This window comes from Rhodnius prolixus, unplaced genomic scaffold (assembly GCF_049639745.1).
Source record: "Rhodnius prolixus isolate KJV_2025 unplaced genomic scaffold, Rpr scaffold_1, whole genome shotgun sequence".
NCBI classification, from domain to species: domain Eukaryota; kingdom Metazoa; phylum Arthropoda; class Insecta; order Hemiptera; family Reduviidae; genus Rhodnius; species Rhodnius prolixus.
This window is the reverse complement of record NW_027411581.1, coordinates 56,551,507-56,566,023: the sequence shown is the minus strand read 5'-3', so window position 1 is coordinate 56,566,023 and position 14,517 is coordinate 56,551,507. Positions and strand designations below refer to the sequence as shown.

General features: G+C 34.1%; 1 protein-coding gene across 3 annotated transcripts in view; it reads left to right on the top strand.

Moving 5' to 3' along the window:
- The window catches only part of LOC141445988 (uncharacterized), a 64,146-nt gene that overhangs the window by 43,173 nt on the left and 6,456 nt on the right, over nucleotides 1–14,517 (top strand). The window contains exon 2 of one of the 3 annotated variants that reach the window (XM_074112309.1): nucleotides 2,853–2,887. The exons of the other annotated variants lie outside the window; for them this stretch is intronic. Within the exon in view, the coding sequence (XP_073968410.1) occupies nucleotides 2,853–2,887 (35 nt within the window). The remainder of the gene's footprint in view (nucleotides 1–2,852; nucleotides 2,888–14,517) is intronic. 3 annotated transcript variants of the gene reach the window in all.

Here is a 14,517-nt window from a genome sequence, read left to right as displayed (position 1 = left end):
TTTTCCCCAGAAAAATGACTGTAGCCAAATTCTAAGAGGTTTGCAAAACTTTTCACTCAGTTCTAAACTATTTTTATTTTTGATAGAACTTGATGGAGACTTTGGTCGATGGTCGAGAATGCAGTGTATTCTGTGTTCGTAAGACCTAGGTGGTCTACCAAATAAAATGGAAGGTAAAAATGAAAAAATTATTTATTTTCTGTGTCTGTAAAGAAAATTTTTTAAAATAATTCGTTAGAGGATTGAAACCACTTAAATAGTTTTACTTTAATATCTACGTAGGAACTAGTGGACATGGCTGGTCAGTTTTGGACAGTCCGTTACACGAACAAAAACAAGACCCATCTCTTAGGGTTATGGCTACTTAAGGGATAAGATCGTTGACAGATTGGACGGCAAAATTTATACATTTAGACAGTTAGTGTGAAAATATGGTAAAATGTGTAGAACAACTTAAAAACTTAAAACCTTACCAGCTTACTTAACTAGGTATACACCTTACTCTCAGGTCCACTTACCTTCAAACCGAGCAAACTGCAACACACATTGTGAGAGACCACTGATGATCCCTTTAAGAATTTGCCTTTTGTGGCCAAAGAAAAGACAAGATTAAATATTTTGTGAAAAGGAAAGAAAACTTCCTTTATAATAAAAAAAAACATGGAATAGACTGTCTTTGTCCTATAAATCGTTTTTAACCGCAGTCCAGATTGTTTACTTGAAGCAGGTAAACAAGGATATAAGGTCAAAATTTACTGGAGCACTACTGCTACCTGTTGTTTCTTCTAATCAAGATGGCAAGATATCGGAAAACTAAGGAAAAATACGAGTGTTTAATCCAATATTAATTTTTACCGAATGAAATAGTAAATTTTGGTATTTTATTTTTTAAAAATATTGTGAAACACGTTCTATTTTAACTGAAACGGTGTTGTTCCATTTGATGTGATTCTATTAGATTACTTTAGTCTTACTCTTTTGGATTGGAGCCATTACTTATATTATCTGTTCAGATTCTCCGCTTCTACTTCCTGCAGAAATCTATCTCAGTGACATTTACCTTAATCTAGCACCCTTCATACTGGACCCTGATTCGTGCAAGTGACTAGATTGTAGAAGATCCCCTTAGTTTCAATTGATAGGCTTCAAATCCAGATGTAAGAAGGAAAAACTCTTGTAAGTCTTGTTTTTTTAAGGAGAAAAGGTGCTGGTCTCTCGTATATCTCCTGAGGAACAAGGAAGGGTTTTTATTTCAGGGTGTATCATACTCTTAGATCTCAAAGATGTGCACCTTCGTTTGGAACATGTAAAAAGAAGAAAATAAAGTTAAACCTATTCATTAAAGCGACTTTTACGTCGCTACTATCGTGGCGGATAGTAAACATACTATAAATTCTTAACCATTAAATAAAATCCAAGACTTAGACTAGGCATCGAACCCAGTACCACAATACGACATCTTTTCTTTGAGGACATCGCTTCTAACCGCTCAGCTACTGTTTCGCCTCACTGGAACCCAGTATTGCCAGTGGTATCTGTCGTCCACTGTGGCGAAACTGTTCCAATAGATCGGGACCATTTTGGATGTACATATTGTGTACATACTTAATATAATAATAAGTAGCATATTTATATGAACATTTTGATTTAAATTAATTCGTAGTTAACAAGATATTCCTCCATTTTATAGTTTCTAATAATTTTTAGAGGGCTCCACTATTTTTTAGTAACTTGATAGTGAACGAGGACTCCTTCGCGTAATTCCAGAGTTAGGGTCCAGCTAGCTGCTTTCAAAGTTTCTCTTCCTAGGACAGCTGACTGCCTGATGATGGGCATGCTGTCTAGAGAACTGTTTAGAGGACATCAGTGTACTGAGGAGGCTCCTAGAGCAAAATAATCTCTGAGAGGCCGTGATGCACTCAAAAATTGAAACAAAATTAAGAAAACAATGAAAATATTAACCGTTTTCTTGAAATGAAAAGAAAAATCAACTGTTCCGGGTTTGGTTGTTTATGTATATTTAAAAAAAAAAATTCCACTAACTGTCTTTATATTATTTCTTAATATCTAAACTTACTCTCTTAATAATTGCTTTTTATTAAATTAAACAGAAATTAGCGGCATCTGTCAACATATTAAAAAAAAAAAAACGTTTATCGTATTACTAGATGACAAAATGGCGGCCCAAACAGGCTAACCCCCACCTTGGCCACACACTTTACTCAATACTGTTGGAAATAGTTTTGTATTTTTACCACCACCACTGGCTCAAACTAAATAGCACACACCACTCAGCTGACTTCAAAAAATAAGCTTCCTTTATTCGGCCACCACTGGCATTCGTCAGCTACGCGTGTACACATCGCACACATTGTGTGTACGTCTCTTTATCAGTGGTGTTTTTGTAGAGGGGCGGTTTGGGTCCTTCTCTTGTAATCGGTTTTTATTTCTCTCTCTTTCTTTCTGAGTGGAGGGATTTCAAAAGACACGAGTTTTCTGCTGAGTGAGTTCCCCCGAGGGGTAGGGGCACCGTTGAGCAGTGTGAGTGAAGCCGACTCGCAGACAAATCACAACACATATAGAACAGTGTACAGATTGTGTCCAAACACAACGTATATACTTACACGTCAATGGTTCACTGTTCCTTCAGTTTATACTCGTCACTCCTTCATTAGGTGGTTGTAGGATCGAAAATTGTTATAGCTGCTTAGTATTTTTTTTATTATTATTATTTAAGTGCGTGAATTTTATTCATTTTTTTTTTAATTTATTAAAAACTTTATTGTGAAAAGTGTTCTTTAATTGTGATCGATCTTTTTTAACTTTTATAATTTTTTTTTTTTTCTGGATAGAGGAGAATACATTTTGGATATAACAAATCTGAAAAGTAAGTAAAAATTTACACATTTTATTTAATTTATTTGGAATGTAAATATATTTTGGTGATTTGAACGCACTTTAAAGTTTGCACGAACGCTGAGTTTAAATGTTTTAGTTCGCACAATTTTCTCTTTCACTTTCTTATTAATTTATTTTGCAGTTTCATCTTTTAAAATTGACCGGAAATGCATTGTTTTGTTGATAACATTTGCTAAAATAATCATAATAAAATTAGCACTAACATATATTTTTTTTTTATCCCTTGTTATTTGATAACAGTGCTATTATTTATTTTATTTTTTGTCCAGAAATACAAGTTTTAGGTTTACAAAGCTCGAAACAATGTTTCCCATAAATTGATCTGTATGAGCAGGTCTATTTTCGGCCTGCAAAACACTGAAAATTGAAAATCAATAATTTTTTTGAAATACAAGAATCTTTTATTACTCAAAATCGATCAACTTAGAAGTGATAGTTTTACTGAAAAGATTTTTTCAATATTTTTGTGATTCTCACGAATGTCATTTAGTTAAATGATAAAAAAAGAAGCTCTTCCGAATTTGTGAGAAAGAAGGCGTGTCCGGAAGTTATGTGTTTCTTTATAGTAATCGGCTACCAGAGCCAGCTTTGATTTGAAAATTCTTGTTTTAAGGAGAGGTTTCAGGGATGTATGGAAAAAAGATCCTTTTTTTTTTTTTTTTTTTTTTTTTTAATTGTTGACCTAAAATTCCCTAAATTTTATAATTTGGGAAAAAATTCATCGCTTTCTAAGAGTGAATTGTTTTATTTACAATCAGTGTCATTTTTAACCGAAAATTCAAAGTCTTAAAGGGTTGCACTAAGTACTGAAAATGTATTTGACATATTCTCATCTCTCTTTAATCCCTCACACTCTCTTCTGCAATTTACGTAAATGTATGTGTGTGTGAGTGTGTGTAATCAACCGAAGATGCCACTTGACTCAATCGCTTTATTTTCACGATTATTTGGAAATCCAAAACTTATTGTGTTTAAACTTCTTTGTACATTATACTCCCAGCAGATCTATATCAATTGCGTGAAACATTTTTTTTTTCTTGTTCAGGAAAATTCATTTTAATGAGGTTCTGGGGAAAACCCGGAAAGGAAAATCTATTGTTTTGACGCCAGTGTAGTTGGGAAAAGAATCAAATTTTACGGCCGAAATTTTTTTTTTTTTCCTATACTTTTTTATTTTCCGACCAAATGGTTTCCCTTGAATTTAGATATACTTAGCTGGATGTTTAACCTGTATAAGACTATGACCTGTCCAGGTTAATTACATTTTTATGGTACTAATTACTAATAATTAGATGACAGTGATTTATCTCATCGCTGTGTGCATAGCAAGTGTTTTTTAATCTTTTTTTTTCTAAGTTTTGTATCATGCAGAATAAAATTTGTTCCTTTTCCTGTAGGAAGAGGTTTGGGGGTGTGTGGTCCCTGTGTGATCCTGTGCCGCTGAAGCTCACAAACGTTTCGTTAAAAATACCAAGTTTTTTTTTTGTATAGCTTGAAATTTAAAGCACAGAGCTAGAGAAAAGCATATCGAGTTTTTTTACGCGTGATTTTTTGTTTATGCATTTTATTTTACTGTATCATTTCTGTTTTATTTAATTATCTTAATTATGAATAATTTAAGATCAGACAATAAAGCTGTCTAAAGAAATAAAAAGAAAAGGAGTTAAATTTAAAATTCCTGTCTATTTAAATACACGCTGGAGTCCTGTTCCATAAGATGAGCATTTTCGAGGTTATGGCTCATTCTAGTGGTTGCATTTCGAACTATATGTTCGTAACTTCCTGTTTGCACTCGTGCCGCTTTTTAGTCAATTTTTTTTTTAATCCTTTTAAAAAAAGAACATGAAGATTGGTTGTTTCCTCACATTCCTGCTTTAAAGAAAAAAATAAAAATAATCTCAAACTAATTAACAGGAATTAATGCGAAAATGCCAAATTTCAGATATCGAAATTTCAGCAGAAACATCCATGATGAGTTTCTCATCCGGTATGAAGATTTACAGCTTCATTTAGAAATGAAACCATGGTTTTCAGCTCTTTCTTTCTCTCTCTTCTCGTATTTTCACCACCTTTGGTGATTTTCATTCAAATTACAGTCATTTACGCACTTTACATTTTAAATATTTTCCTCTAAGTAAAAACTGATTTTTGAGGGTGTGGTCAATTTTATGTAACCTAAACAAATCGCTACTAATTATGCACGATCTCAATTTTTTTTTTTTTTTTTTTCAGTAATGAGCGACAAATTAATCGCAATCAGTAGATTTTCAAAGTTTGAGTAAATAGTATAGCGGAAGTATGACTTTACGCAATAGTTACTTAATTATTATTACTTTTATTTTTTTGATAATTTTCTACAAAAAATGCGCTTCAGCAAATATTTTTTTTTTTAACTAAATTTTGGCGTGTGCCCCTTTACACTAGCTAGCAGAGAAATTAATCGCAAAATTTAATATTAAAAGTAAATTCGTCAATTAAATTCAAATTGTTGCAGTAAGTCGTGCAGGTGTTCTGAGCAGATCTTTTACCCCTTTGTAAGGGAAGGAATTAGCTCAGGAATTAGCGTACTGGATACCCAAACGGAAATCATGGGTTCGAATCCCATTGATGGCCCTTACAGTTTCATAAGTAATGGACAGTGTTGTCTGTAACAAGTGAAAATTGTCTGGAGACCGGTAGTGCACTGTAAAAATAAAACGCCAGGCGCCAATGATCTCGGGATCTTCTTTATGGCGCCATTTCAGCGCTTAATTTATAAGTGCAATTTTTTTATTGGAAGAATAACGTTTGACCAGAAATGTTTTGTTTAAGACAATATTTCCAATAAATTGATTTTAAACTTGGTGAAACTCTATCAACATCAAGTGCCATTACTTTTTTTTAGTAAGTATTACTAATAAGTAATCGCCTATTTTTTCAGGCGGGGCTTAACGTCCAACTACCATTTACTAGGTGTCGTGGACGGAGGCGACTAGCAAACGTACTTTACTGTTTCTCATTTAACCATTAAATAAAACCCAAGGCCAAGACCGGGAATCGAACCAAGTACCACAATGCATATTAGCTTTGCAGGTCTCGGATTCATGTATTACTAATATTACTGAGTATTTTATATAACCAGAGTACTTTAGGGCGGGACTTAAGCTTCTGCCTAAAGGACCGTGTACAAAAAGCTTGCTTTATAGGGTTTGTGAGTACTAAAATTGTTGACAAAAATCAGAGTTGGTGAAATGGGCGGATGTCCAGTGCAGGACAACATTCGCGGTTTTTCTGTCCAGTGTCTACGACTCTAGGGTTTCATTTTTATTGGTCACATGGATGATACCCTTCTGCTGGAGTTTGATGTTAAATAGATTAATAAACAAAACTAAACAAAAATATTAATGAATTTCCAAAAAATAAATTGGCTTACAAATAATATTTAAATAAACAAATGGAAATAAAATTTAGAAATTAAACACTTCAATTAGCCATTAGCAATATTTTCACGCACTGCTTATTAATACTTAACAGTTTGCTTGCCCTGGGAGAATTCAGCAAATCTACGAGCTGAGTTTTAAGTTAAGGAAGAATGGACCAAGAAGTACGAAATCTCTTGGTGGCAGGATTCTGCAATAAAATGAACAACAACTTGGCTGATATATGAAAATTACAAATGCAACAAATATCTTTCTCTTTTTTCCAAAAATGGGGAGAAATCGTGTGACAGCAACAATTCTTCTTCATAACGCTAGTCACTTTTAATTAAATTTAGAAAGAAGTAAACTTTGTTTTTGTTGTTTTTTGGAAAAGAATGAATAAGTGGTCCTTAGGAAGCTGAGACATCAATCTGCCTTCTTCATTAATATATTATTACATGAATATATGTATTTGTCGAATTCAAGACTTTGTAGTACAAAACAAAAATTAATTGCGTAAACTGCGGTAACAGAAGTCGCTCGACTGTTCAGATTTACGGCGCTTATTTTGTTCGTAGAGGATATTCTTTGTTTAAATCGAGGGAAAAAAAATGTATACATGAATTGAGTCCTTATCCGATCGACAATCTGAACAATGGTAGATTATGTTCCATTACGTCTAGCCTTATTAATAGATTCTATATCAATTAGTATTGAGATCAAGGTGCTTTCTACCTAATTGAACAGTGCCTCTGATATTGCTACATCAACTTCTCTTTTACACGATGATTTCTTTGATTGGATCTATTTATCACTGTATACATTACACGCATTTCCTTCACGTCAATTGATTGCCATGTTTGATCAGTTAGTTAGGTGATTGACGTATTTTTTGATCCCAGTATAGAGATAGATTTTTTTCCCCTTTTTGAACGGATAAAATGAAATTATTAAGTTCATAGATATTGGCCAAGTCTTAAGATTACTTACTGCTTCTATCGATCCTAGAGCAAAAACAGTATTGGTATTAACTGTACTCGTATTGTTGCAGTTATCGTTTTGTGCACTATTCGTGTTGTTAGGCTGGAATACACGCAGATAGGTCTAAGTCTATGAAGAAATGGTTATTACGCATCTTACTTTTGGAAAGTTACAACTTTACTAATTTATTTTGATTTCCTGTTTCTTTTCTAGTTAGAAACAGGAAATTACGTACAGATTTTCGATTTTGAGATTCTTTGATTTAGAAAAATTACATTTTAAAAATTAGTCTTTAAAAAGAGTGCATTACTTGAACTTGGGGAATCACAGAAAGTTCAAATTTGATACTAAATCGATTCTACCATAGGATTCGATAGTAAGACTAAGCAACCGGAAGTCCATTCTATAGAATCGATTTCTTTGTTTGATTTTGGATTTTTAAGTTCCTTTGACCATTCCACTACTCAAAACCATTTGAAACGATCACAATGCTGCCTCTTACCAGGAGTAAGAAAAACTAAAAGTCTATTTAAAAAAAAAATCTCGATTGTTTTCTAAACCCAGTTGGTTACCTAGATTCATTAATCTCCGTCTTGGGGCTTTGGCTGGCTGGCACCTTCATGTCTTTAGAGTGTGACAGAAAGCGAGAGAGTAGGAATAGGTGGTGGATGTCACGGTTGGAAAAGCTTTAACAGCACCGGCGAACACTGAAGAGTGTTGCATCAGCGGCGCAAGACCGTCCAAGACAGGGAGGCCGCTCTGGTGACTCAATCGTTATTACACTCGGCTGGCCGTGTTTTGCTCGTGGAAGCGGGCAAGGTTACCACGGTTCGAGGTGCATGTGTGTCGGATCTTTGAAGCCTCTCTTGTTCTTTATTATTAATGCTATTGTGGTATTAGTCAATTTTTATATAATTGTACAAGGTCGATATTTTATATCGATTAAATTTCTAGTTTTTATATAGAATTAAAAAATGTTTCGAAAATTATTTGTGGATATCGTAACTTCTTCTAATTCATCTCTTTTACAAAAGGGTAAATGGTTAATTACATGGTTAATTCCTCAAAATTGGTGAGATACTCTAACCATAATAATGCCCTCGCTGGTAAAAATATCTTAAATACCCTCAGTAAGGCCGAGTACCCAGTAGCCGAGTGGTTAGACGCACGGCCCGCAAAGCTGTTAAGTGTTTTGGCGTTCTGGATCGGTTCACAGTCTCGGCTTTGGATTTTATTTATTTATTTCCTCTCCTCTCCTCACCTTCCAGACAATCCTCCTCGTCGCTTGAAGCGGAAGTGGCCTAGAGACCTACTGATGTGAGTGTAATATCCACTGAGAAAGAGTTCCATCAATGGGTGGTTGCTCTTACATGACATTCATGAGAACTTAACCAGTTTCATCAAATTTACTTGATGCAACATTTGTTGCAGTTGTAAATGTACTAATAAAGTGAAAAGAAAAATGTATTTATTTATTATGAGAAATGAAAGAATGTTGGCGAGCCGCCTTCAATCCATGGCTCGATGACACGTCAGTAGTTTGATGTAAAACCTGCCTGAAGAAATAGGCTCTACTTTATTACTTCTCAATGTATGTTAAATAAATCTTATAAATATTGGAGTGAGGAAGTTATAACGTTTCTCCTAAGATATATGACTGGATTCAGCACTGAATACGGTAGTGCCCGAACTGAATTTCAGAGGTGCAGATGCCCTAGTCTTTTGTTCAAACAGAATTATTATATAATGTTGCTGAAGAAAGACTTGGTACCAAATTCATAAAAGTATTGTTCACAAAACCGCAGACCAATTACTAAAAACCACGGTTCAGGATTCAGCGGATCTCAAAGCGGATATTTTCAGATTTTCAGCGTAAGAAATAAAACGATCTACCAACAAAGTTGGATTAAAAAAAAAAAAATGTTCCGTTTAAGATAGCCAATTAGGAGACCTCAAGGGAAGGGATTAGCTATTGGGTTAGCGTACTGGACTCCCACGCGGAGGTCCCGGGTTCGAATCTAGCTGCTAGCCCTTAGATTTTCTCTTCCTAGGAGCTTCTTACAGCTCACTATCCGGTGATGGACGGAGTAACGAGAGAGAACACTGTCCGGAGGCTGGCAGTGTACTGAAAAAGCTCCGGGCGCCAATGACCTCAGATGTTGACGCGCCTTAAATCATTAAAAAAAAAAGGAGACCTAACAAGATTGATAAAATGGTTACCTGTTTTATGGATTTGGATACCTGAACAGTCAGAATCTTTGATGTTTAAAATGTAAAAAATATAATTGTCTTACAAGTATGAACCCTGAAGAGGACCTAGACCCTAGGGTCGGAAAGCTGGGGGAAAATTATGACTGAATTTGGCAACAATCATTCTTCTTTTTGGATCGATCAAATTTTCGGAAAATCATACTCGATAATACTCGGAATGTGAATGATAAAATAATTTTTAGAATCTTAATAACATAAATGTTTTTGTGATGATTGAAATAGTTAGAAGAAAAGTCCGTTGAAGAAAATTTAAACAAAGGTCAGAAAAGTGGTTTTAATATGTGAAAACTCGCCTAAAAGTATTTGCACATTTATAAATAAGGGTTCCTGCAGTTAAATAGAGTTTATTGATTACTACAAAGATAAATTTTAGTGGAGTCCGGAATATTTTATAATACAGATTTAGGATTGATCTATTTATTACAATTAATATATGTACAAAAGCACAAAAAGGGCCTAAGATAAAACTGTATATAAAATAAGCTATTCAAATCAGAGTTGGTCTCATAAAAGTTTCATTCTTATTTCCCACAATAAGACGGCGATATGTGAAGCATGCAATTCATAAAGCAGGAGATTAGAGTGAGAGAGAGGACTGTATCTTACCAGAAATAGGTCGTGGCATTGAATTACTTGAGATAAGATTACTTTGTACATTCAATAACAATTATAACAATGCATTCAAATAATAATGGCCGATAAAACCATCCTGGAGACTAAGACAATCCGGCGCTTAGTCGTGAGAAACTTAAATAAGAGATTTGAGGAAGAAAAAGAAGTGCACATTCAAATAGTGGAACTTTCTATCTTCAAACACTTAGTATAGTGATGTGATATTTGTTCGATTAGAGATAGCCGCCAAGGCTGTGGGGCTTGCATTCTAAAAGTAAGAATTCCCTAAGTCTTTCTGTCAACATTGAGAAGTCATTGCGTGTGTATAGTGACGTACTAGCCTCCCAACACGTCACAGACTACATAATTAGTTTGCTATTAAAAGAATCACCACCAGTGAAATAGCACACTAGTTCAACTCCACCTATATCGAATATTTGGGACATATTTAATTCTTATCCACAAGATAGCTGTAGTTGGTAAAACCTTACTTTACAGAATGTAAACCTTACAGGGAAATCTACCCCCCTAACTCCACCTCTAAAACGAATTTTCATGGCAAATGATACAAGAAAATGTTAATAAGTCTAAGGAATGTGTGTACGAAGCTTTAAGGGAAAAAGCCTAGAAGCTGCACTCGAAAAAGGGTCCATTGAGTAGAGAGGTAGCTTTGGATCACAGAATTTTCACTAAGTCACTGCTAAGAGTGGACAAGAGACCGCACGTTACAGTTAAATCGCACATTAGAGTACATCAACTCGTAAAATGTTAGATTTATCCTGTAGAAAAGCATGTTCAAAGAAAGTCATAGGTGTCCAAAATAATAAAAAATCGATTTTCTTAAGTGTCTTTTTCGATCAGGCGATTTTTTTCCGAAGTTGAAAATTCTTATTATTACCAGACAGGTGAAAAGACAGTACAATGTACAAAAATCGCATTCTAAAAGGAACTTTAACTGCTCACTACTTCTAGAAGAGTCCTTTATCGAATTTTACTATAAAAATGTTACAAATAAAAGTGTTAGCTCTACAAAAATGTAAATCTATAAAAAAGTGAACATAAAAACGCTTTTGCGAAATGGAACGATTGATCATTAATTACTACGTTTCTCTCTCGCTGCAGGAAATCCTATCGCTAAAAAGATTCCCGAAAGCCGGCTACCATCTCAGATGTTGCCCTAAAATCAAGGAAAAATAAATTCCATTATCTTTAGCTTCCCATTTGTTCTGTATTCTGTTTCACCTTTATAGACAATTTCATCAACTATCGATTATTCCTAATACATCGATACTAAGTTGCTTTTAATACTATATCTTTGGAATACTGCTTAGCTTCTTTCCTTTTCTTTAGCGTGATCTGTTTCTATTAGATGGTTAAATTTCGCAGCGCTGTCGATATACAGGTTGTCCCAAGGTATATGGATAACAATTTTTTCTTGGAAACTAAGATAGCTAGAAATCCAAATTTAATTTGTAAATTTTTTTCGGTGCTTCTAGAAGCTTAGATACAGGCACCAACTTCATTTTTTCAAATGAGGAAGTGTGGTTTTTATTTCAGAAATAGATTCCTCTATTTTTTTTTAAGAAAAATTTACTCGAACGGTTTTTTTCTGTGAGCGATATTTTACAAGTTATGAATGAAAACATGATTCTTATAAGAAATTTCAATATGAGAATATTATAACGGTTTTTTGATTGAATAAGAAGAAAAGTACTATTTTATTATAAATTTTACTCCTCATTAATCTTACAGATCATGCTCGAAATGGCCTCCACCATTAGAGATGCATAGGAATGCTCTTTCCTGCCAATTGTCCCTTACTGCCAAAGAAATAGATTCGGCATCTATTATTCTCTGCTTTAGTTCATCTACAGATGCAATCCCGGCTTGATTCTGATACACCCAGATTTAGAAATGCTTTTAGGTAAGCAGAAATAAGGAAAGAAAGAAAAAAGTTATGAATAATCACCTTGTTTTTCAGGTATCCCTAAAGGAAATAGTCCATAGGTGTCAAATCCGGTGAACGAGGTGGCCACTGAATCGGCCCCCTGTGTCGATATAACACGACCATCAAATTGCCTATCGAGATATCTCTTTACATGCCTGATGGAAAAAGTCGTTACCCATATACCTTGGGACATCCTGTACACTAGTTAAATCCTATATACAGTTTTCTTCCATTAATTACTTTCTCCGAACTTTCATTTTTTATTCTTTAGTTTTCCCGTTTGTCATTTTTATTTCCGATTTCCTCATTTTTCTTTTCTGATGACAAGCTGCTCAATCTTTCACTTAACATCATTCTCAATGTGTGTGTCAGTACTTCCGGAAATTACGAATTGTGAGATTAAAAACATAAACAAAAATGAGTCAATCGATTTCCTGTGAAATCCTTCCAAAGATAGTTTGTGTAAGTAGACCTTTTTTGTAACATTTTCCTAGCAAAATCATTTGTAAGTATTCGTATAGAACAAGATTGATTGTCTTCTTTAAATATGCCGATATAATAAATTGTACGCTACTAACTCGAGTATATTCTAAATAAGATTGAAATTAGTGTCAAAAAATTAAGAATCTAGAAAATTTGATCAGAAAAAGCTATTTGAGAGAAGGTTATTAAGAAGTTCGCGTAAGTTCTATTTAATTACGACGAATCTATGTATTATAATATTGTAGCAATCTAACATTTTAAAGCTAAAATCTTAAGAAATCTACTTAAATCGTGAGAATAAAAAAAGTGCGATTGTTTCCGTTTTTTCCTTTATTTTCTGAAGTGTTCAATCTTTCTTAATATTTGTAAAGAGTAACAACCGCTCACCATAGCAATGTTGTTGATTAGAGGTTATATTGTATTAACTTTCCATCTTGATTTCCTTGATTATCATCAGTTAGCTTATCATCTGATAACAGCTCCGTAATGGTGGGGTAACTAAGGCGGGAAGTGGTTGATAAGAATTTGATACAGACATACCAGTACGTGTCTTGGAGCTCTGAGTTCCCGTAGAACGTCTTCACTAAATTCCTCTTTGAAATTTCGTTCTTTAATTTCTTCTCCTTCTTATTTGAACAAAAATCTTGGGGCCCTTTTTCCTTTTTGTATTCCTTTCTCTTTGATTCCTCAATTGTTTTTTTTTAATGTTAGGCGCGAAAAATCCTAAATCATTGATGTCCAGGAGCTTTCTCTGCGCACAGCCAAATTCCGGGCAGAGTTCCCTCTTTACAAGCTACACTGTTCACTGGATACCTGAAATGTGAGACACTTACACTATCTAAAGACAGACTGTTGAATTTGAACTAAGTATCTCCGCGTGAGAACCCAAAGCACTAACTACTTATTGAAATATAAAATACTTATTCCATAATTTCGTTAAAGTTACTTCATTCATATTGTTATCTTAGTTAGGCTATTAATATTATTTAAATGTACGTACTAGTGACGTAATTGTTACGTCATAGATTCTTTTTTTTTTTTTTTGTTAAATTGGGTTAAAAAAAATATCTCCAATTCAATTTATCTGCTTCCTTCAATTGACGTACATAATGACAGAAAATAGCACTTTTATCTTCGACAACTATTTCCCCTAGCATACTTCCCGTCGGAAATTTGTCACGAATTCTTTTTAAAAGTCTAATTTTAATAGATTTGTAGTCCAACTATTTTTAGCATAAAAGCATGAAATTTTTTAGCAGAAAAAATGGCGGAAACGTTGTTTTAAATAAATGTGATATAGGCCTAAATGTTAGTATGTATCATTTTAAAGGAAATTGTTGAAATTAAATGATAAAATCAAAAACAATCGTAAAATGAGAAAAAAAGTGATTTCCGTTTTATGCTTTTGAAACCTCTAGTGATTAGATTACATTCTATGGATAGGGGGAGCCAAAACACCAAGCCGCTGTGACCGAGGAGATTATTGCGGCTCCCAGTTTGGGAACTTGTATCTGTCCCTAGTGCTTGTATCTGTCGCTCTTGTAGTAAATTAAGGCGCCTGAACTCTTTCGTAGATAATGAACTTTGTCTCTGCCACTTACCTTAGGATACTACTGGTTCGTCTTACGCTAAATCCATTCTCTGATGGCAGCACTTACAAAACGCATTTTGCAATAACACAAAGGGGATTGTGATCCCTAAACTTTCTAAGCCTATTACGATCTGCCGCTTGATTTCTTCTGAATTCCGAATATCGGAGGATCACAAAACTTAATGTGACTCTCAGGAAATCGACAGGATCAATCTTCAGTGACAGCTTTAAGTGAAAATCAGTTACACATGAAATTGTACGGCTGACAAATTTATTTTCCTTTCCTTTCCAAAAAAAGAGCCCAACTTCGAAAA